General features: G+C 36.7%; 1 protein-coding gene across 5 annotated transcripts in view; it reads right to left on the bottom strand.

Annotated features, from left to right (window-relative positions):
* Window positions 1-22783, bottom strand: part of Tasp1 (taspase 1) — a 208123-nt gene that overhangs the window by 69363 nt on the left and 115977 nt on the right. For 4 of the 5 annotated variants that reach the window (XM_048348782.1, XM_048348785.1, XM_048348783.1 and 1 more), the window contains one exon: window positions 3368-3478. The exons of the other annotated variant lie outside the window; for it this stretch is intronic. In XM_048348782.1, coding sequence (XP_048204739.1) covers window positions 3368-3478 — 111 coding nt within the window. The remainder of the gene's footprint in view (window positions 1-3367; window positions 3479-22783) is intronic. 5 annotated transcript variants of the gene reach the window in all.

Below are 22783 nucleotides of genomic sequence, written 5' to 3'. Positions count from 1 at the left end.
GGGGGAGGGGGAGGGGTGGGGGAGGGGGAGGATAAAATACAACTAGAGTTTATGAAAGTACAGTAACCTGAATTTTACTGGCAGGAAGAAAAATATAAAAAGAATAAGATAAATTAATCCAATGGTGTACCATGATTATTAGTGTTCTTTCTCTAGCCTGTCTCCCACTCTGTTTCCTAAAGGTTTGTGCTGGCTTCTTTAAGATTTAGAGCTCTTACACAGTGAGAGAAAAAAATTTCTTATTTATGTACTAGATCCAGTAAGAATTTAGAAACTTTCTCTTATCTAGTATTCGTTCTCTTAACAAATAAAACAGCTTAAGTAACTTGCTATACGCAGTAAGTCACACACTGATATTGAGAGTGAAACCAAGCTACCCTAACACCTAGGATACTGCTCTGTATTCTACAGTCATTTTACAGAATGAATACCCACTGACTAGCAAGATGACTTTGGATAAGTCACTAAATTCTTGAAAAATTTCTTGCTCCTTATCATCAGTCTCAAATTCTTTTTAAATTGCTTTTGTAAAGGTGATGTACAGAGAGGTTACAGGTTACATGTCAGGTAATGAGCACATTTATTTTTTAACACTGTCAACTTTTCCCCTGCTTTCCTCCAATTTTTTACCTCCAGACACCCTCCCAAGTTGTATACTTCATTTTCAGCACAGTGTTTAGTGAGTATCACTGCTGCATTGTTCACCTTTTGTCAGTATTTCTGTGCTCCACCGTACCCTCCCCAAGATAGATTTACATACAAGACAAAAGGTACAGAAAACAACAACAGCAACAAAGAAAAAAAAATGGCAAAAGCCCTCTTGTTTCCAGTTTTTGGAGTTCAACATATTGGGCTTTCGGATCCTCTCCCAAGAATATCCTCCTTTAGTCTCACTATGTGAATGTCTAGAGTCCTCTCTAATTTATCATATCTATATGTATTTTTTTGCCCTTTACCATCCAGTATATTTACTCATAGATTTATAGGCACATTCTAGATACAACCGCTGAGGGAAACCATGCAACTTATGTTTCTTTGGGTCCGGTTGACTTGTATTAGATAATGAGTCCCAGAGGTAAGGAACATGACAGTTGAACTCTATGAGCAAATTCTTAAAGCTATACAAAACACCAGTACAACAAGCCACAGAAAAGAATGAAACAAACTACCCTATGATCCAGCAATTCCATTCCTGGCATTTATTCAAAAGATTACAAGCCAGGATACAATAAAGACACCAACAGAACTACATTCATTGCAGCACTATTCACCATAGCCAAGGTATGGAATCAGCCAAGATGACTCTCAATGGACCAAGCAAATATAAATACATAATGGACTTTTACTCATCCATTAGAAAGAATGATTGTACCATTTGTACAGAAATGAAAAAGCCTGGGAAAATTACGTTAAGTGAAGTAATTCAGGCCCAGAGAGACAAAGGATGCATGTTTTCTCTTACATGTAGAAGAAAGACTTAGCTTACAAACTTTTAAGTAAATAGGGTGGGTGGTACTCAAGTATATACAAACGTATTAACGGAAATACGGAAGATTCAAGGGAGATATCAAATACTATAACTTCTTATAAGAGCAAAATCAAATTTTAGCAAAATAAAACACCAGGAGGCAAGCACTAGAAAGGGGTGGGGTGCAGTCAAGGGGAAAGGGTAGAGAAGAAGAGAGAGAGAATGCAGACAAGAATCTAATGAATATCCTAAAAAAATTAAGAAGAGTGAGGGAAGGGGTGGTTAGGGGAGGAATGGGTAAAGAAGTTGAAAGAGGTGGCATTGATCAAGATATACTGTAGTCATAAACTTCTTTATTAAATGGAAAGTCTTGTACAACTACTTAAAGATAATATAGGAAAAAATTTAAAAGAATGAAACACAAGAATTCCTTAGTAATATCAAACTACCTAGTGACTCTATGATTTTAGGTTTAAGAGAACTGTTCAAGTGGTAGAGCACCTATATCTATCAAGATGAAGGCCCTGAGTTCAAATTACAATACTGAAAAAAAAATAGATTCAGTAAAGTTCTTCAAATCATTCACAATAAGCGTAAAATTACCAGATGCCACAATTGCACACTCATCTTTCTAACAAATTAATTTTTCATGAACCTTTTGTTTTCAACTCTTAATGACCTGACAATTCATTTACCATGTGTATATGACTAAATAACAAGTTATATACTATGTAACTAAGGCCAGAAGATGATTTTCCTTAAAACAACACTCAATAATGATAATAGTTAAAAACAAAAGAAAATAAAGTCTAAGTCAAATTCAGATAAATTTGAGCATATAATAACTACTGGTAGCCCTTAAGTCCTGTTCATGTGTATTCCTCAATTGATATTTTACAATCAAGCAGCACTTACAAATACATATCATTAATATAATTGTTCAGATCATTTAGAGACAACTTAGATTTATTCTGTGCCCTTTATAACTTCAGTGTAAAGAAAACTCTACAAAATTTTTTTCACATTAAAGTTATCTGATGGTTTTCCTTAAGATAAATCAATAGATAAATCTAGTATTTTCCAGTCCATAATCTGTCTTTCCAATCTCTGTACCCTCAAATAGGGCATGTGTTTCTGAATATAAGAAGAGATTCAGGTCTCATCTCTACCCTGTGAGTGTATGCTGTTATTGTTGAACTGAGCTTGAGTTTTTTTTTTTTTTTTTTTTTTTTTTGCCAGTCCTGGGGCTTGGACTCAGGGCCGGAGCACTGTCCCTGGCTTCTTTTTGCTCAAGGCTAACACTCTGCCACTTGAGCCACAGAGCCACTTCTGGCCATTTTCTGTATATGTGGTGCTGGGGAATTGAACACGAGGCAGGCACTCTAGCCACTAGGCCATATCCCCAGCCCCTGAGCCTGAGTTTTTGACATTCCCAATGGACTTCTGTAAATTCTAGGCTGAGACAGCTCTCAGGTGAAATGTGTTTTAAGTCTAACTTTCCATAAAGTCAACAGTTTGAAAAAAGATTTTCCTATCTAGGTATCCTAAAAATAAGGTTGGGGAAAGGAGTGTGTCTGGAGATCAGGACAGTAGGGAAAGGTTGGTCTTTGTCCTTTTTTCCCAAGCTGCTTAGGGATAGAAATAAAAGAGGAGACAACCACACAGCCCTGGCCAGATGTAAAGAATACAAGAACAGAAGTGATTTGTGTCCTACTTCTCAGATAAGGTCTAAAGGGATTGAAATTCTGACAGGGAAATCTACCACTGCTGTGCCATCTGACCAGCAAGATGCTCTAGGGGCTAGAGGAGCTAGGTCTAAAGTGACACATGGAAAACCAAGTTCACAATGATTACAATTCAGTGAAATGGTGCATATTTATTAACATGTCATGTACTTACTGATAAACTTGTTTTGCATAGTTTCCAGCAGAGCTTGGTGAGCATCTTCAGCTTGTAAAGCATGTGAACATTCTCTAGCAAGTATGGTGCGCACGAGATGCTCTCCACATCCTAGAAGTCCAAGGAAACCAACAGTTGAGGAAAAGCGGAACGAAACACTATTGCATTAGCACTAAGATACCTGTATATCACTAAGAAGCAGCAGAACAACTCAGTGAGAAATGAAGTGACTTCTATGAACCAATTTAGTTAACTTTAGTAATGAGATCCAGTAGAAAATTTAAAAACACCTGACTAAGCTACAAAAAAATCAAGGAAAACAAAAGGATACTCCTTTTTCATAGGAAGAATTTACATCAATACTGTAGTGCTGATTCTGCACTTGGGAATGTACAAAGTACCACCTCATTCCCACTCTTTTTTTTTTTTTTTTTTGCCAGTCCTGGGCCTTGGACTCAGGGCCTGAGCACGGTCCCTGGCTTCTTCCCGCTCAAGGCTAGCACTCTGCCACTTGAGGCACAGCGCCGCTTCTGGCCGTTTTCTGTATATGTGGTGCTGGGGAATCGAACCTAGGGCCTCGTGTATCTGAGGCAGGCACTCTTGCCACTAGGCTATATCCCCAGCCCTCATTCCCACTCTTGAGTGACTGCAAATGACCCAATTTCATATTTCTTTATATGTTGCATTGGCCTTAGTCTCCCAGTCACTAAATGGCCACCTGTGGCCATCAGTCATTTTCAATATGACACCCCACCTGTCTAGGATAAGGGAGGGAGGCAGGCAACAGCTATGAGCAGCCTGATTCTTCATTGTTCCACAATGCCATCTCATATCAACACCTGTAGAATAAACTAACGAAATAGCACTTGTCTCATCCTCTTACTTTTACAAACTGAGATTCTCTAATAAAAATTTGTGAAAACAGCCTTCTTTTCTTCTAGAAATACAAACGTTTTAAAGCCTACTTTAAAAAAAACACTGTGGGAAAAGACTTTCAAACAATAACATGGCATATCACATGAAATGCTTCCTATATATAAATCAAATTCATTACTTAAAATGTCAGCGTCATCTCATCCAGACAAGAGCAGTGGATGTACAAGATCTCCATCAAAATTCCTTCCATTTTAAAAGTTTGACCATTAAAAATAACTCCTGCCTAAGATGTTACTTGGTTATTAGGAAATTAATCCCTCCATTAATTCACAAAACAAGTAAAGGGAATCAAATAATGTAAGCATCCAAGAAGCCAAAAAAAAAAAAAAAGAAATATGTCTAATTCTGCTATCAAAAGAAATCACAGCAAAAGAAAAAATTATCTCTAGGAATTATGAGTAATTCCTAGATCTCAAATAGGATCAGGGACAATGCAGCCTTTTCCCAAGTCATTGATCTTGCAAGTATTCCAAGCAATCAAAATGTAGACTAAGACTGGTAAGAAATAGCCTCTTAAATAGTGGCTACATTTTTTTTTTTGTCACTGTGAGGGAATCTGACCAAGAGCCTCACACATGCTAGCACTTTACCACCAAGCTATACCTCCAACCTCCTTCACATTTTAAGTTTACAAAATTAAAACAAACACAAATTGATATGATACTTAGTGGTCTACTTAGAGAGTACTATTGTGATTTACATTATTAGGTACTAATAACAAACCTTCCTATGAGATATCTGTATTTGTTAAGTCATAATTTTTTGCTTCACACATAAAGTCCCCTCTTCTATTTATCTCCTTCCTTGTACATGTATGCACATACAAGCTTATGTAGTATATATACACATACAATACACACTGACAAAAATATGAACAGTTCATAAAAATGTGAGCACTCTGGTGTGGGGTGTGGCTCAACTAGTAGAATGCCTGCCGAGCAAGCAAAAGTCCCTGAGTTCAAACCTAAACACCACCACACACAAAAAAGGGTAAATGTTTTTTTAAAAAACATTACCTGACATTCTGCCAGAAATAACAGCCCTGTGTTTTTAATAGTGTAAATACAAATAGCCTTCAAAATTTGTGTCTGTCTGTGAATAGCCACATGGGTGAAGCACTAACATGTAATTTAAAATATAACTTACAGAGCAAGCTTACAGCAATCTTGATTTTGTCCATTTTTGCAATATTATTTTTATAAGCAAGAAAAATATGACCATAAGCTGGTAGCAAAAAAATAGTTTGACACTATGTAGGAACATTATTAAGTTCATGAAACTCCATAAAATTTAATTCCCTTTGTGTATGCATATTTGATGTTGAACACTGAAACGTTATACTTTAGAACAGTAATAATTGTTAGGAAATTGACATGCTGTAAGGTAAATGAATGTTCAGAAAAGTTATATATACATACTTCAAGTCAAAGAGCTAAACCACATGAAGTTACTATTACACCAAAAACACACAATGCATGTCAGAAAGATGTATCCCTCTGTTGTTCCATGGGACCATGCAGATTGATTTTTATTAAGAAACTCTTAAAATTATGTCATGTTCTCTGACATATATTACCTTTAACATAAGGAATACAATTCCCAAAACTTGTTTCCTATAGGTTCCAATGAAAGAAAATCTGTCTTTTGTGGTTTCATCAACAAAATTCCAATCTTTCTCGGAATATGCTGCCATCAAATTAAAGTGTGTCTCAAAGGCATCCAGGCTTATGCATTATTAAGTCTTCTATTGCATTCTCTTTTTGTCCTTATTATGTAAAGACTGTGTGTGATCTTAGATCTTAGCAAAAAATGTAGATTGTACATAACAAAAACTTGACAACAAATCTAGAACAAAAAGTTCTGAAAGAACTTAGAAAGCTAGCCATTTAAGAAGAATGTAAAACAGGTCTGATCCCATGTGTGGGTACTAGTGGGAGGGGGGAGGGACAACTGATTGGCAAAGTAGGGTGAATATTATCAATACACTTGATATACTTTTACAGAAATGGAACAACAATATTTGTTGAGAGTGGACTGGGAAGGGTGGAGGACAAGCTAGAGAGTGACAGTGAGGGTATGTCTGATCAAGGTACATTGTATGCACATATGGACATGTCAAAATGAAACCCCCCTTGGACCACCTACCTTGGATGGGGGAAATGAATTATAAATGGTCTGACACATACAGCAAATTCATACCTTATGTTTAAAAGCATTAGTCATGTTTAGAGGATGCTATGTTTAAAACTAATAAAATGCCAGGCACAGTCCAAACAAAAAGTAAGCAAGACCCCACCGCTAAAAAGAGGTGGCACATAGCCTGTAACTCAAGCTAATCTTCAGGTATAGATAGTAGGACTGTAGTTTGAGGCTAGATTGAGCAAAAAAATACCCTAGCTGAAAGAACAACTAAGTAAAAAGAATGACGTGTGTAGTTCAAATGATATAGCCCTTGAAGCATGAGGCTCTGAGTTCAAATTCTAGTATTGCCACAAAAAGAAAAGAAAAAAGACAACTTCTCAATTCTTCCCATAGGAACTTCTGGTAGGAACTACTCAGCAAGACTACCAATTTTTGAAAGGAAATGTTCTCTTATAGAAATAGCTCAGGCACCACAAGATGGAAAAACTAACTAAAATTAGAATATAAGTACTTATAATCTGTAATAATTATTTCTCTGTAGGATTTATAGTCTACCTATTAATATAGGCAACAAACATTGGTGACTGCTAATGTTACAAAAAGGTAATATGTATAAAAAGATAATATGTGTTAAAAGTATTACATGTTTCTTGATCAAATCAAACCTAGGTATTCTTGTCCATTACCGAAAGAATTGTACTTGGATCTCATCAATCTTCTAAATTCTCTTATCAATGTCCAGAAATACAGAGCATCTGCAAAACACCTTCAGTCAACAACATACTTAATGATGAGAGACTGAATTGCTTTTCCCTAAAATCAGGACAGAGCAATAATGTCTGCTTACATCACTTCTCTTCAACAATGTACGAATGTTTGGGCCATTGCAGCAAAGCAAGATAAAGAATAAAAGACACAAAAATCAGGACAAAAAAAAAAAAGACCTCCCTATTTATAAATAACTGTCTCTGTAGACAGACAGGGATCCCTGACCCCTGGATATCAACAAACTTAACTACTACAGACATGTCTCCAATATTCTTCTGATCTATTTAGTGTTCTAGGACAAAGATAGTCTGTACAAACCTCTCTGATAGTTAACCAGTCTTCAAAATGTAGGTCTGCCTGCCCTTTCTTGCCCTACCCCTGAATAATTATTCGGGATTGTCATTGAGTGTGGAAACACTGGGCGTGGCCCAGGGTGTCAGACCCTGCCCCCACCCCCTCCACCATGGCTACTCATACAACTCTGGTCATGAGGAAGCTAGTTCCCAGATTGGGTATTCTGTAGGACTGTGGGATTCAAATGAGAACCTTGAATGAAGCATCAAAGCTAGACCTTCCCATAGCCTGTAAGAGTCAGTCTCTATGGCTAGCTCACCACCCATTAACTGAAACCCCTAGCAGAGTTACAGCTCACTCTTTCCCATTGTGCTTCCTATTGCTAAGACTCTGGTCATGTGGGGATTCATAATTTTTTACAACCCACACCAAAGATGAACTTTCAATATAAAATGATAACCTTAGCAGTTGATTCCAATCAACTGGAATACAAACATGTGAAAACATAACGATGAAATTCCTGTGTTTAACTAATATAAGCCTGTATTTTTTTAATTATAACTCCACTCCCCTGACTCACACAGAGACACAGACAGACAGAGAAACAGACAGACACAGACTCACACAAATGAGCAAGCTTTTAAAAATAATCTTTGTACCATACAATGGAAGACAAGTAAAAGAACAAAGGTCAACAAATTTTTTCTGTAAATGGCCAAACAGTAAATAATTTGTGCTTTGCAGTTAGCATGTGATTTGTCAGTCAAATCCCTTGGTTTTTCCAAGATACCATATAGACCTCTTCAAATTCAAACAACAAAAACAACAAAACATTGTTTGCTACTGAATGCATGTGGCATGGAAGTATGAGATTTTGATGCAGCTCAAAAGGGAGAGCTAATATGCACTAGTGGAAAAACAACGATAAAGGAGCCCTTAGGGTGACATGAGAATGCTCAATGCACTAATAGGCACTTTGGAAGAGAAGAAAGGGGAAATGCCCCCAAGAGAAACATGGCCATCCTGTGGCCAAGTGGCTGGCTACACACATGAATATAAGCCTTCTCCGCTGAGGAAGGCAGACAGAAAAGAAAACTTGGGTACAAGATAGCTTTACTGAGTAGCCTGACTAGTTCCCGTCTCCTCTGCTATCTTGTTATATAATATTCCATTTACATTTAAAAATAAAGATTGGAAAACTATCCAAGCCTTTCTAAAAGAAAATTCTTACCAGGCCTAATACAAAATTATCACTGAATAATTTTTCGGCATACAGGCCAGTAGCATTAAGTACTATACTGTAGTGCAACCAATACCTTGATTCATTTTCAGAACTTTCTCATCTTTTCTAACTGAAATTCTCCATCCACTAAACACTTAGTTTCTCATTTCTCTCTTCCCCATCTCTGGCAACCCACATTCTATTCTCAGTCTCTATGAATTTGACTACTTTAACTAGGTATTCAATATAAGAGGAATTATATAGTATTTGTCCTTTGAGGTTGGTTTATTAAATTTAGCACAATTTGTCTTCAGAGTGTCTCCATGATGCAACATGTGTGTCTAAATTTCCTTCCTTTTTAAGGCTAATATTTTATGGTAGGTATAAACCATGTGCAGTTTATCCATCTGCCAGTAGATATTTAGGGCCAAATGCTCTTAGAGAGTGCTTAGCTGATGGAAATAATAGCTCAGAAATCCTTACATTAAATGAAGGTGACTAAATACTTGGCCAACTGTGTTGTCATAAGTGTAACTTTTGATATGCTCTTATGGAAGTGTTTATCAGATACTATTAGCAACAAAATATAAAAAGAGATTGCTTGGTCTGAGAATGTGTATGTGGTTTTTACAGTAGGGAACCCCATAATACACTTAATTACTTCTAACAATTGAATTTCTTTTAAATTCATTTGTATAAAGAGGAATAACTTTGTTAAGAGTACTTTTGTTGTCTAAAGGAGGAACTTAAGTATTTAGAGTCTTTTATCCATCTAAAGAATGACTTCTTCAAGTGACACTACTTCAGGGAGGTCATCTTTGGAACATCTGTTTGTGGGTTTTCCCAGAACCCAGAAAACAAGTTGGCAAAACTCTAAGAAAAGTAAATGACTTACTAGAGTATTTTTGTTTCCCCACTCATCTAACAGTACAATAACAATTTTAATAGTGACTATATGGCTGTACACTATAAAAAGCTTCTACGTCTTCACCAAAAAATAAGTCTGAGATTCCTGGGCTAACCTTCAGAAATTGAATTAACTTAAAGAACACTGCTTGTATATTCTATTTCATTCGATTCACTTGCTCCTTCATATTCTCTCTCTCTCCTTCTTTCACACACACACACACACACACACATAACTTGAGGCAAGTAGTATATGGATTAATAGTATTCATCCCACAGTATGACTCATGCCTAGTTCCAACTGGGTGACTCTGGAACTTCCTAACCTCAGCTGTATAAGAAGCAGGGTTCCAACACTTCATAAGGTTATCATAAAGACAAAATGATACAATGTACACAAATCACTTAGCATGGGACTGGGTAAACAGTAAACACAAAATAAATGCTGTGATGAGGATAATGATTTTCTTAATGAAAATAATTTTGAAAAAGTGGTTCTGTGATCTTCAAAGTGAAGAACAAGGCTGCTTATTTTCAAGGACTTACTTTATTCCAGCTGGTATAAAAGACAAGGAGACTTGATTGTTGCTTTTTGACATGTTTTCCCAGAATACTGCAGTAGAAATGAATGTGAGCTAGTCTCACAGGGTACCTGACAAGGTTGGGGAAATATGTGGAACTTCGAGCTGGTCTCAGTGAGATGAGACACTTTGTGAATTGACAAATGGTATAGTGATCATTTAGATGGAATGAGGCACTATTTTCCATCCAATCCTAGAGGTAAATTTTTTTTCATCAGATCATTCTATATGCCACCAAATTGAATTTTCACTTGGTGATAATGGAGTTTGAGATGAGTGGAAGATAAATCCAGCTTGTCCCAAGGGTAAATGTTTTAACAAAGGTGACTTAAGTTCTCTCTTAATCATTCAAATCAATTATAAGTATCATGTACATTTGTGCTTTAGGGAACTTGATTGTGGGGCGGGGGAGGGTTGCAAAGGGATTTTTTTGTGACTCTGAGGGTCAGTATACCAGATGTACGAAATTAGCTTACTGTGCCCCCCCACCAAAAAATAGTAATTTTCTACTTTCTCCTCATCATGTTCTCTGTACTTTCCTTCTATTAAAATAAGGTCCCAGGTTAGCTTGATAATCATTGCTAAGAGCCTAGACTAAAATTCACAACATATTTATATCCTTTAGATATGTGGAAAGGCACATTTCAATGATTAAGTCTTCAAAAGAGCCAAAATGATTGTGCACCAGTGGCTCACATCTATAATCCTAGCTATTATGGAGGCTGAGATCTGAGGATCTTGGTTCAAAGCCAGCCAGGACAAGAAATTCCGTGAGACTCTTATCTACAATAAACTACTCAGAAAAGTCTGGAAGTGGTGCTATGGATGTGGCTCAAGTGGTAGAACACTAGTCTTGAGGAAAAGAAGCTCAGGAATAATTGTCATGCCCTGAATTCAAGCCCCAGGACTGGTCAAAAAAAAAAAAAAAAAAAAGAGCCAAAATGACCAGCTGGGAAAACACCATTATCAAAATAAAACAAATAATGTTATTTTAGTCCAATATGAAGCACTTTTTTTTTTTGCCAGTCCTGGGGCTTGGACTCAGGGCCTGAGCACTGTCCCTGGCTTCTTCCCGCTCAAGGTTAGCACTCTGCCACTTGAGCCACAGCGCCACTTCTGGCCATTTTCTGTATATGTGGTGCTGGGGAATCGAACCCAGGGCCTCATGTATATGAAGCAGGCACTCTTGCCACTAGGCCATATCCCCAGCCCCCAATATGAAGCACTTTTAAATGTGGTTATTCAGGGGTTGTTAGATATGCATGTTTAGTGTTTGCTTATTCCCTTTGTAATTCTCCCAATTTCTCCCCCCACCCTCCCCAGAGGACTGAAGGGGCTCTTGCACTGAGCTAAATCCCCAACACTCAATTTCTTTTAATGAATAACTAATTTAATTCCAACAGGTTTACTACTCACTGTGAGTATGGCATTTCTGCATTTACAATACTGTGTCTTAAGACAGTAATGGGTCTCTCATAATGGACTGAGTTGCTTTCCCTTGCCTGTAGGTGGACAGTAGAAGCTGGTGAGAGTGGCCTGAACAACTACTACAGGGTTTTATTCCACTTGGCCCTCAAAACAAAGTCAGTTTCTCTGCTTCAATTCTAATGACAGAGCCCACAAATTAAAATAAATACAAGTAACATATTGCCATATCATATTTCCATTCTAAAACGTAAGACATAATAAACTAAAAACCATTTACAATACTGATGGAAAAACATAAAAATCATCAACTTTTGGCTAGTATGTGTGTGTGTGTGTGTGTGTGTGTGTGTGTGTGTGTGTGTGTGTATGTGTGTGTGTTGTGGCCATTAAACTCAGGGCACCTTGCTCTCAGTCAGGTTTCTTTGCTCATGGCTGGTACTTAGCCATTTGAGCTATACCTCTGGCTCCACCTTTTTGTCTGCCTGAGCCAGTTTTGAACCATGATCCTCATATCTCAGCCTCTTGAGTAGCTAGGATTACAACTGTGAATGACTGGCACCCAGCAACATTTATCATCATTGATTAATTTCAATTATATGTATCCTTATCTTGTATGTTTGTATATGTATCTTATATGTCAGTAGCAGCAGCAGTGATATATTTGGTTTTCTACATATTGAGGATTTAGCTTAGGGCCTCAGGAAGTTAGGTAAGTGTTCTACCATGTGAGCCATGAGACTAGTCTAGCAGTAGTGATGGTACAAGTCACATTATTACAAAAGGAAAATTTTAAGGTCCTTTTAATTTTCCATAAATTAAATATTTTTGCTTTTCACATTTTCCATACTTAATGTGGTGTTGAGGTAGCTAAAAACAAAATAACATTACAGTTTTGAGAAATAACTCATAATCTCATAGATCTTTCTCTCCCATAGCAGCCTTTATTTCTTCTATAAATCATTATAACCTCAATTCTAATACACAGAAACCCCAGAAGGGAAAACAAGGGAAGTCCCACACATAGGAAAGATATAGCCCACGTTCCTAGGTGGCCTGCACATAGAGTACAGGAACAGCAGCAACAAAAGCTCACATTCAGTTAGTACAACTGGCACACCACACATCTCCAAGGATTACTGATGATTTTGAAGTATTTATGTCATCTTATAAATGCTGCCATTCACTCTCACTGTGGCTAGTGGGCATCTGAAAAAATCTTTCAACACATCTCATGTTAGAAGTCCATAGGGACAGATAAGTAATGAGAAAAGGGCTTTCCAAATTTAAAAGGAAACATTTGGTACTTCAGTTTCCAGTATTGCAACATCTCTTTTTCAACAAAGGAATTTATTACACAGTACGTCACCTTCTCCCTGTTGGAGGATTTACTGCCAATTTTGGAGTTGGGTTACTTCTGGTTTTCAAGCCTGTCTTGTGAAATTAAAGAGAGGGCTGCCTTAAAAGTGATAGAACACACATGATTTCAGTCTTCACCGTGTCCCCATGGCTATCAGACCTGGAACCTATTACATACAAGAGGAAAACATAAGGAGTTTTATAAAGAGATGGAATAAGTGGTGAAGATGTCTAAGCGAGTCAAGCCCAAAGATTACTGCTCAACAACTCACATTCAGTGTTTCTCAGGGACCTATTTTGGTCTTTCAAATCCAAAAGCATCTAAAGATGAATCTCAGAACCCCAGTACTTCAATTAGGGGGGGCAAAAGATCCATCTTTACAAATTAACTGTAAAGCCACAGAGACAGGAGCAACAGGATCACAGAATCTGAAATGAGTCAGTTAGAATCTATATTCCTTGGCTTCTTTACTTCAAAAATCAGACAACCTAGCTTAAATGGCTTTAACTTCCTCACAAGACAAAATGCTTATACTTGGAAGTACTATTAGAACTTTAATAACTTTCTGGTTAAAATTGCAATGAAAATGGACAGATCAGTTATGAGAAAACTCTTTTTAAACATTGTTAATTAATGTGAAACTACATTCGGATTAAATTTAGCCATAGAGAACTAAATTTTTTTAAGGAAAAAGAAAAAAAAGAAAGTCATTGATTGACTCACCATTAACTGTTCAACTATTGTATATATAGGGCTTTCATGAATACCTCTTTCACAGTTATCTTGTGAAAGGTATTATCATTCCTAATTGGCATGACTCCAATTAATACGTTTATTCCACAAGTCAGTTACTATTTCATGAATAAAGGGGTAAGCAACTAAGAAATCCCTAAAGCCTTTCAAGTCTGAATTAATGTTCAAGATTAGATTAAGAATTATCTGAAGATAAGTAGCCAGCCCAAGCAAGAAAGTCTCTTATCTCCAATTAACTAACAAAAGAGTGGGCAGCAGAGCTCTGGCACAAGTGGTAAAGCACTATCCTTGATCACAAAAAGATCAGGATAGCAGGACAGCATCCAGGACCTGAGTTCAAGCCCCAGGACTGATAATAAGCTGGGCATGGCAGCACAAAACTGTAATAAAAACACTAAGTTTCCAAGCAGGAGGATGTTGACTCTGAGACCAATTTGGGTTACACGGAAAGACCCTATATCAAATTTTAAAAAATAAATAAAAATAAGGGGCTGGGAATATGGCCTAGTGGCAAGAGTGCTTGCCTCGTATACATGAACCCCTGGGTTTGATTCCCCAGCACCACATATATAGAAAACAGCCAGAAGTCGCGCTGTGGCTCAAGTGGCAGAGTGCTAGCCTTGAGCAAAAAGAGGACAGGGACAGTGCTCAGGCCCTGGGCCTAAGGCCCAGGACTGGCAAAAATAAATAAATAAAAATAAAAATAGATTTTATTTTGTCCCAAGGCCATAGTGTACATTTCATTCAGTCTAAAATATCTAAAATCCAATTATACAAGTATATAATGTAAGGTAATATAAAACAAATACTTCACTATACATATTGATTATATATAGGGTATAAAAACCTGTAAACTCATTATACCATAAATTTAACCTACAACTACTAAGCTGGACATTTGTATTAGACATTTAATTAACATTTTTTTAATGAGTTAAAATTTAAAAGTGATTTACAGGGGTGATTTGAATGACCAGGGCCTCCTTAAAACTGAATAAGGAAATTTGAGCTGATGTTATTTCTCAATAAATTCATCTGTATAAAAGAAAGGCATTATAAATCATTTCATCAGTTTTAAAGCTGTACTAGAAAGTTTAAAAACATTCAGTGTTTAGAAGCCACACCAAGTACAAGAGAAAAAAATTCTTAAATCTGCTCACCAGCCTTTGATTATTCCTTTCTCTATTCAACACTATATCTAGAGTAGTTTAGTGTGGGGAAAGACACAAGTATTCAAGAAAACAAAATGAAAATTATATTAATTTATGTAGCTCGAAGTAGAATTTTAAGAAATACTCATATACAAATCACACATAATTTCTCTTACCACCAACTCCCAAAATAAACACATAACAAATAAGGTAAGAAAAGGGAAAAATAGGTCAGCTGCCTGAAATGAGTTTGATAGCAAAAGGCAATACTGTTTAATTCTTGTATTACTGTTTTTAATCCCTGTTAAGAAGAAAGAAGGAGGTTTTTGAAACCTGATTAGTTCTGAGTCTCCAAGAGGAGTCAAAGACATCTCCCACTACCTAAAACCAAAGAAACTATCAAAGACAAGTATATTGAACATAATGGGAACTTTACAAATAAAAAAAGAGACAATTTTGCCAACTAAAAGAATTCAAAACCCCAAAAATGCACCCTATGTCTCCCAAACTGATTCCTGGGACTTCCACTTCTAGTTAGGATAAAGAAATCTACAAGAGTCACTCCAGCCCTAATAATAAGAGCAAGCAAGAATAAGTTACAAAACCATAGTTTAAATAAAGAAATAAACCAGAGGGAAGTAGAGATAAAAAAAGAACTCAGTTCCAGGCTAGTCCAGCAAAAGTTAGCAAGACTACACTATTAAAAAAAAAAAAATGAACTAGGCATGACGGCTCATACCTGTAATCCCAGCTGGGTGGGATAGAATTCAAGGCCAGTCCTGGGGTAAAAAATAAATAAAACTTAAAAGACTAAAGTATGGCTCAAGTGATAGATCACTTACGTAGCAAAAGTAAGGCCTTGAGTTCAAACCACAGTACTGCAAAAAATATAATAGAGGAAACATCTAGGAGAAAAGATAAAATAGTGGAACAAGGAGAATTGGCATGCCTTAGATGGGAACAGAGAGAAGCCAGCTGAACTTCGTCAAATTTTAAGTGACTACATGTGGGCTCACATGAATTAGAACAAAGGAAGTTCCATTCATTGAGCAAATTGGAAACCAACAGCTCTTTCCTATAGGTCTTCACTAAAGGCTCTAAAACATGCAGCATGGAAAAGAGGTAAAAGGCATCCAAGCCTTCAGGAATACAGGTCCTTGCCCAAAGGAAAAGCAAGAGGAAGTTTGAGGTTGGAAACAAAACAGGATAGCTAAAACACTTTCTGTAGGCAATCTGGAGGCACCAAGTCACCAAGTACAAGGTACCAGGCAGCAGACAATGGGAAAAGGAAGACTAAGAGAAATCCCTCGAAAGTACACTGGTCTTTCCTACTGCAACAGTATCCTCAAAGTGTAAGGGCACAGCAAGAAGACAAGATCTCACAGGTAGGTGGGAATTTAACATCTCTCTAGTACCCCACTTAGATGCAAACCAGGATTTGATGCAAGGCAGAAAGAAATGCACAGACACAGACACACACACACACACACACACACACACACACACACACACGTTGCCCCATAGTTCCAAAATCTGAACACTCTTTGGAGTTTTGCTTGTGTTTAAAACACACTGTTAAAATGTTAAGTTTTGACATTCCCATGAAAACATTTGAAACCAGGGGTGTATCTGCTTTTGGAATAACTGAGTCCCAACTCAACCACAGAAGATATTAAGTTAGTAAGCCACACTACCTGCATTACAAGAAAGAATATGCCTTTTCCTACAATCATAATGGAATGAAATATTAACAAAGCAGAAAATAAAACATTAAAATTTAGTTGGTTACACCAAAGAAAAGCTGGAAAGGAAGAACAATGAACTAAGACAGGGATGGGAATGTGGCTTAGTGATAGAGGCTTGCCTAGCACGCCTGAAGACCTGGATTTGATTCCTCAGCACCACATGAACAGAAAAAGCCAGAAGTGACACTGTGATTCAAGTGGTAGAGTGCTAGCCTTGAGCAAAAGGAAACCAGGGATAGTGCTCAGGCCTAGAGTTCAAGCCCAGGGCCAGCAAAAAGAAAAGAAAAGAAAAAAGAACAAAGATAAAACAAAAATAACCAATGGGAAAGGGGGCTTGGTGGCATGGCACAAGTGATAGGGAGCCTGCCAAGCAAATGCAAGGTCCTCAGTGTAATCCTCAGTATTGCAGAAGAAAAAGAAGAGCTAGGCAACAGTGGCTCACAATTGTAATTCTAGTTACTCAGGAGGCTGAGATCTGAGGGTAACAGTTCAAAATTGGCCTGGGCAGGAAAGTCCATGAGACTCTTACCAGAAAACCAGAAGTGGAGCTGTGGCTCAAAGTGGTAGAGTGCTAACTTTGAGCAAAAGAGCTCAGGGATAGAGCCAGACCCTGAGCTCAAGGTCCATGGGCAGCAGCAACAGGGGGAAGAAAAGGAGGTGGAGGAGGAAAAGGAGAGGAGGCTAGTAACATAGCTCAAATGGTAGAATGGCTTGAGAGAAAACATAAGGCCCCAGGAATACTTAAATCTGTACATCTAAAAGAAATTAATGGAAATAAATGTGGATCTGAATAACAAAAAACAAAACACATACACACACAAAAATAACTCGAGTAAACAATTTACCACTTAAAAAAAACTAAGTCCAAAGCTCATAGAAAAAATGAATAAAGATTACAGGCATGTGTTACCAAACCCAGTGACAAAGGTTTCCAAAGTATGTAATAGGAAACAACAATCTAGTCAATAAATGAGACTAGGAAAACTGGCTATGCACATAAGAATAAAATTGAATGTTTATTTTATATGGTAAAAAAACCCCAAAGATTTAGAAATCAATTTAAATATTTAAGAGTAATATGTAAAATAAAAGTCTTAAAATAATAGAATAAAAAATTGGTCCTAGAAGTAATCTTTTCTGACTGGCTACAAAAGTGGGGCTGGGAATATGGCCTAGTGGTAAAGTACTCGCCTCATATACATGAAGCCCTGGGTTCGATTCCTTAGCACCACATATATAGAAAAAGCCGGAAGTGGTGCTGTGGCTCAAGTGGTAGAATGCTGCTAGCCTTGAGCAAAAAGAAGCCAGGGACATTGCTCAGGCCCTGAGTTCAAGCCCCAGGACTGGCAAAAAACAAAAGCAGAGGGGGGGCGGGGAAACAAAAATAAGGAAGTTGGAACATTAAATTAAAACATTGCTAGGAACAAAAAAGTAAAGGAGTCCAATGAATGAAAGAAAATATTTGCAAACCACTTATGTAGTAAAAAGTTAATGATCAAAATACAAAAGAAACTCACATGACTCAATACCAAAAAATTCCAACCTGATTTAAAATGAGCAAAAAGTCTGAAGAGGACTTTATCTCAAAAAAGATGGAATATAAAAAAATTACAGCAGGAGGGCTGGGAATATGGCCTAGTGGTAGAGCGCTCGCCTCGTATACATGAAGCCCTGGGTTCGATTCCCTAGCACCACATATATAGAAAACGGCCAGAAGTGGCACTGTGGCTCAAGTGGCAGAGTGCTAGCCTTGAGCAAAAAGAAGCCAGGGACAGTGCTCAGGCCCTGAGTCCAAGGCCCAGGACTGGCATAAATCAATCAATCAATCAATCAATCAATAAATAAATATTAAAAAAATTACAGCAGGAATATAAAAAATGTTCAATATCACTAGTTACTAGTGAAATGCAAATCAAAACTAAAACAAGGTATCACCTCAAAAGTTTTAAGTGTTGGTGAGGGTATAGAGAAAAGGGAAAACTGCTGTTTCAAATGTAAACTAATAACATCCATTATGGAAAATGGTTCAGAGCTTCCTCAAAGAGTCAAAAACAAGTTATATGATATACATATATATATAATTTATGAAATATTAAAGAACATACCTACACTTTTATGTTCACTGCAGCTTATTCAGAGTAGCCAAAAAAATGGAAATAATTTAAGTGTCTAACAATAGATGAAAGGATAAAGGAAATAATGTGTGTGATTGAGATAGGTATTTTTCCCTATAGAATTATATAGGAATATTACTAAAACTTTAAAAGCACCCAAATGACCACAAACCAGGCCACACTAAAGCTATCACCACAACCATGCACATTGCAGCATTGTTACCATAGCTAAGATATGGAAACAACCCAAATGACCCTCAGTAGATGAATGCAAGGAAATGTGATACATATACAATGGAATTCTATGCTTCCATCAGAAAGATGTAAGGAAATGGAAAGACTTTGAAAAACTTATACTAAGCAAAGTAAACCAGACACAGAGGAATACAGGCTGCATGGTTTCCCTCACTTATATTAGAATGTGACTATAAATCTACAAGTAAACCCAATGGATAGTAAAAGACAAATAATTACACCTGGACATGATTAATCAAACAGCAGTCTAAAAATTCACACAATGACAACAAAGGAGGATATTCTAGAAGAGGATCACAAGGGCTCAAAAGCTTTGTGCATATGATCATATAAAATGATGCGTATCGAAATGAACTCCAAGAAGGGGAAATAAGAGGTTTTTTACTATACTGTTTGGGGTTCTTTTTTTTTTCCTTTCACTTATTCCCTTCTGCCTCTGTTTTTTATTTCTGTACACTTTGTCTTGTACATAAATTTATCTGCTTTGGGGAGGGGAAGCACAGAAATGGTGAGACAAAGGGTGAGCCCAATTCAACAGTGATATTCACTAGACACTACGTGGGGAATGAACTATACAACTTGAGGGAACGGGGCATTACGTGGGGAAAAACTAGGAGAAAATGATGGGGGCATGACACTGTTCAAAAAGAAATGTACTCATTACCTGACTTATCTAACTGTGGCATCTCTGTACATTACCTTTACAATAAATTTTTTAAAGAGGGGGGAAAAACAAAAAGAATGGCTATGACAGCAATGAACCTGAAAGACAATGCTATGCTAGACACAGAATGACAAACAATTCATAATCTTTTGAAAAATTGTTTTTCTTTATTGTCAAAGTGAAGTACAGAGGGGTTACAGTTTCATATGTAAGGCAGTGAGTACATTTCTTGTTAAATTTCATTAAGAAGGATGCTTGCCAAGGGTAAAAGATACGAGGAAATGGGCAGTTGTTGGTTCAATAGTACAAACCAGTTACAAAGATGAATAAGCTCTGAAGAACTAATGTACAACATGATGATTAATAGTATAATATGCTTGATATTTGTTAAAAGAGTCAATCTAAATATTATTTTCTCCACACACACATATACACCCACAAACATACACATACACACACACACATACACACACATGCACCCACGCACACACACAAAGGTGGCTGGGATATAGCTCAGTGGCAACGTGCTTGCTTAGCAAATGTAACATCCTAAATTTGATCCCTAGTACCAATAAATAAATAAATGTAACTATGTGCATTGACTGGCATGTTAATTATCTTGATGTAATACTATTTCATGTATATCAATACACAAGGCACAATTTTTAGATATAATTTTCTCACCCATATATTAATAAAGCTTGAAAAATAATACAACACATGTTCATGCTAAGTTGATGCCATTCTTAAGGTATTTTATTATATTTTGTAAGTCATAATTTACATATACGATATAGATGTTTTCATATGTATTTAATGGCATAATTTAAACATCCAATCGTTTTACTTAAAAACAAGCATATACATTCCAAGAAATGTGTCATTAGCCAATCTTTTTATTCTGCGATCCAAAACCAGGAAACAACTCAGTGACAAGTCTAAGGGAAATAAACTGCATAACAGAATTTTATGTAACTGTTTTAAAGGAATAAAGTTATTAGCTTTATCACTAATGTCGGAGTTAATAAATTTATGGGTTAGATCAGCAATACTTAGGCTAACAATCCATAACTAAACATCTTATAAAATATTAGAATTATTTATACTTGCATTTATGCAAGTAATTGTATTCACATGCACTTTTCTAGAAGAAAACTCATAGTTTCTAGGTACTTAGAGAATGGCTGGTCCAAAAATAATAATAGTTACTATGTTAGCTAGTCTTCAATGAAACACACTTGTTTGCCACCTTATGTGATCTCTTCCTACATAGCATGTGGACTGGCTAAATAATTTACTCTAAGAAACATAATGCCAGTCTTAGGTCTGAGCCCTATGAAGGTCTAACATGCTTCACTTTTTGCACTTTTAAGAGTCTTTAACTACCACAGAAAAAATACAATTATCATGCAAGAAGAGGTAGGGACCACATTAGACAATGAGAATTCTTGATAATCCTTTCTGATAAAACTGCCATATTAACTCAGAAAGATGCCAGTCAAGAGAGTGAAACATCAAAGACATCTAATGTTACATCACCATCATATCAGAATCCCGAAGAATGACCAGCAAAAAATAACTGTCTATATCAAGCCCAGTTAATGCTCATTATCATGAAAAGCAAGGAAAGTTATTGTGTGAAGCCATAAAAGTTTGGAGAGGAATAATAGGTAACCAAACAGAGACTCCTTCGCAGTCACCTGGGTAATCTGTTTTCTCATGCATGTGTGCATGCATGCACACAAGCACATGCATACACACATACACACTTATTTTATATTACACTTACGCTGAACAAAAACAACTATTTAGACCAGACATAGTAGTTCAGGCCTGTAATCTCAGCACATGAGAAGCTGAAACAGAAGGATCATGAGTTCAGGGCTAGCTAGGTTACATAGCAAAATCCTGTCCACAAAACAAAGAAATCAACTTTCACAACTCTCATTTTATATATTACATTTATATAAGCCCTTTATTATATAAAGTAAGATACATATCATCTATATAGGTTTGCACTTAGAATTAAATGAGGTAAAATGGAGTGAGGCCAGGCTGGGAATGTGGCTCAGTGGTAGAGTGCTTGCCGAGCATGCATGACGCCTCGGGTTCAGTTCCTCAGGACCACATAAACAGTAAAGGCCGGAAGTGGCAGTATGGCTCAAGAGGCAGAGTGCTGGCCTTGAACAAAAAGAAGCCAGAGACAGTACTCAGGCTCTGAGTCCAAGCCCCAGGACTGGCAAAAAAAAAGGGAGTGAGGCCAGGCAAATGACCCTTTATTTTGTGTATTACAGTGATTACACATGCAAAATGCCTTCTTTCCTTCTGGCCAACTAAATAAATAAATATCATAGCATTTAGAGAAACAAGCAAAGCTCAAACACTAAGACATAGAAGCTGAAACTAAATGACATACATACATATTCACAGACATGAACATATATAGATAAATCTATACACATTATATATATTACATATACACACACATAAGGACATAGAAAATGAGTCTAACTAGAAGACTACTTAGGAGAAGGGGAAGGGAAACAGAAAAAAAAGTATAAATTTTGATATACATGACAACTATATGCAAATATAGCATGAAGAACTTCAATAAAAGCTGTTGATAAATAGGGGATTGGAGGAAGTAAAAGAAAAGCAGGCTCTGTTGAGAGGTACTAGGGAGAAAGCATAGGCTTCACAAGGGTGAAAGACATTGAATATGGCTGAAATTGTCAGCATCTATAAAAAATAGAATACCAAAAAAAGTTGTTGGAGGCTAAGGGAAAAGCTCTTTTTTATTTTGCTAGAGGCACAGCACAGTATTGTGTCATATTAGCATAATCACAATGATGCTTACTAAATAGAAATACTTTTTGTTTGTTAATTTCCACATTAATCTTGCAAATGATACTCGAATAAAAAACAAATTCAAATAGAACTAAGAATCTTGTCCCAAAACCAAAAAGCAAAGCAGAACATAAACAATATGAAAAAAGCCAGATACCATTTCATCTATTCAATTTAAGTGAAATGAAGATATAAACAAACTTTGTGGTGGCATTTTTTTAATCTACTGTATTTGATTGTTCAAAATAAAAAC

Source organism: Perognathus longimembris, chromosome 6, assembly GCF_023159225.1.
Source record: "Perognathus longimembris pacificus isolate PPM17 chromosome 6, ASM2315922v1, whole genome shotgun sequence".
Lineage (NCBI taxonomy): Eukaryota > Metazoa > Chordata > Mammalia > Rodentia > Heteromyidae > Perognathus > Perognathus longimembris.
Note: the sequence above shows the minus strand (reverse complement) of the source record. Positions and strands in the feature narration are given on the sequence as shown.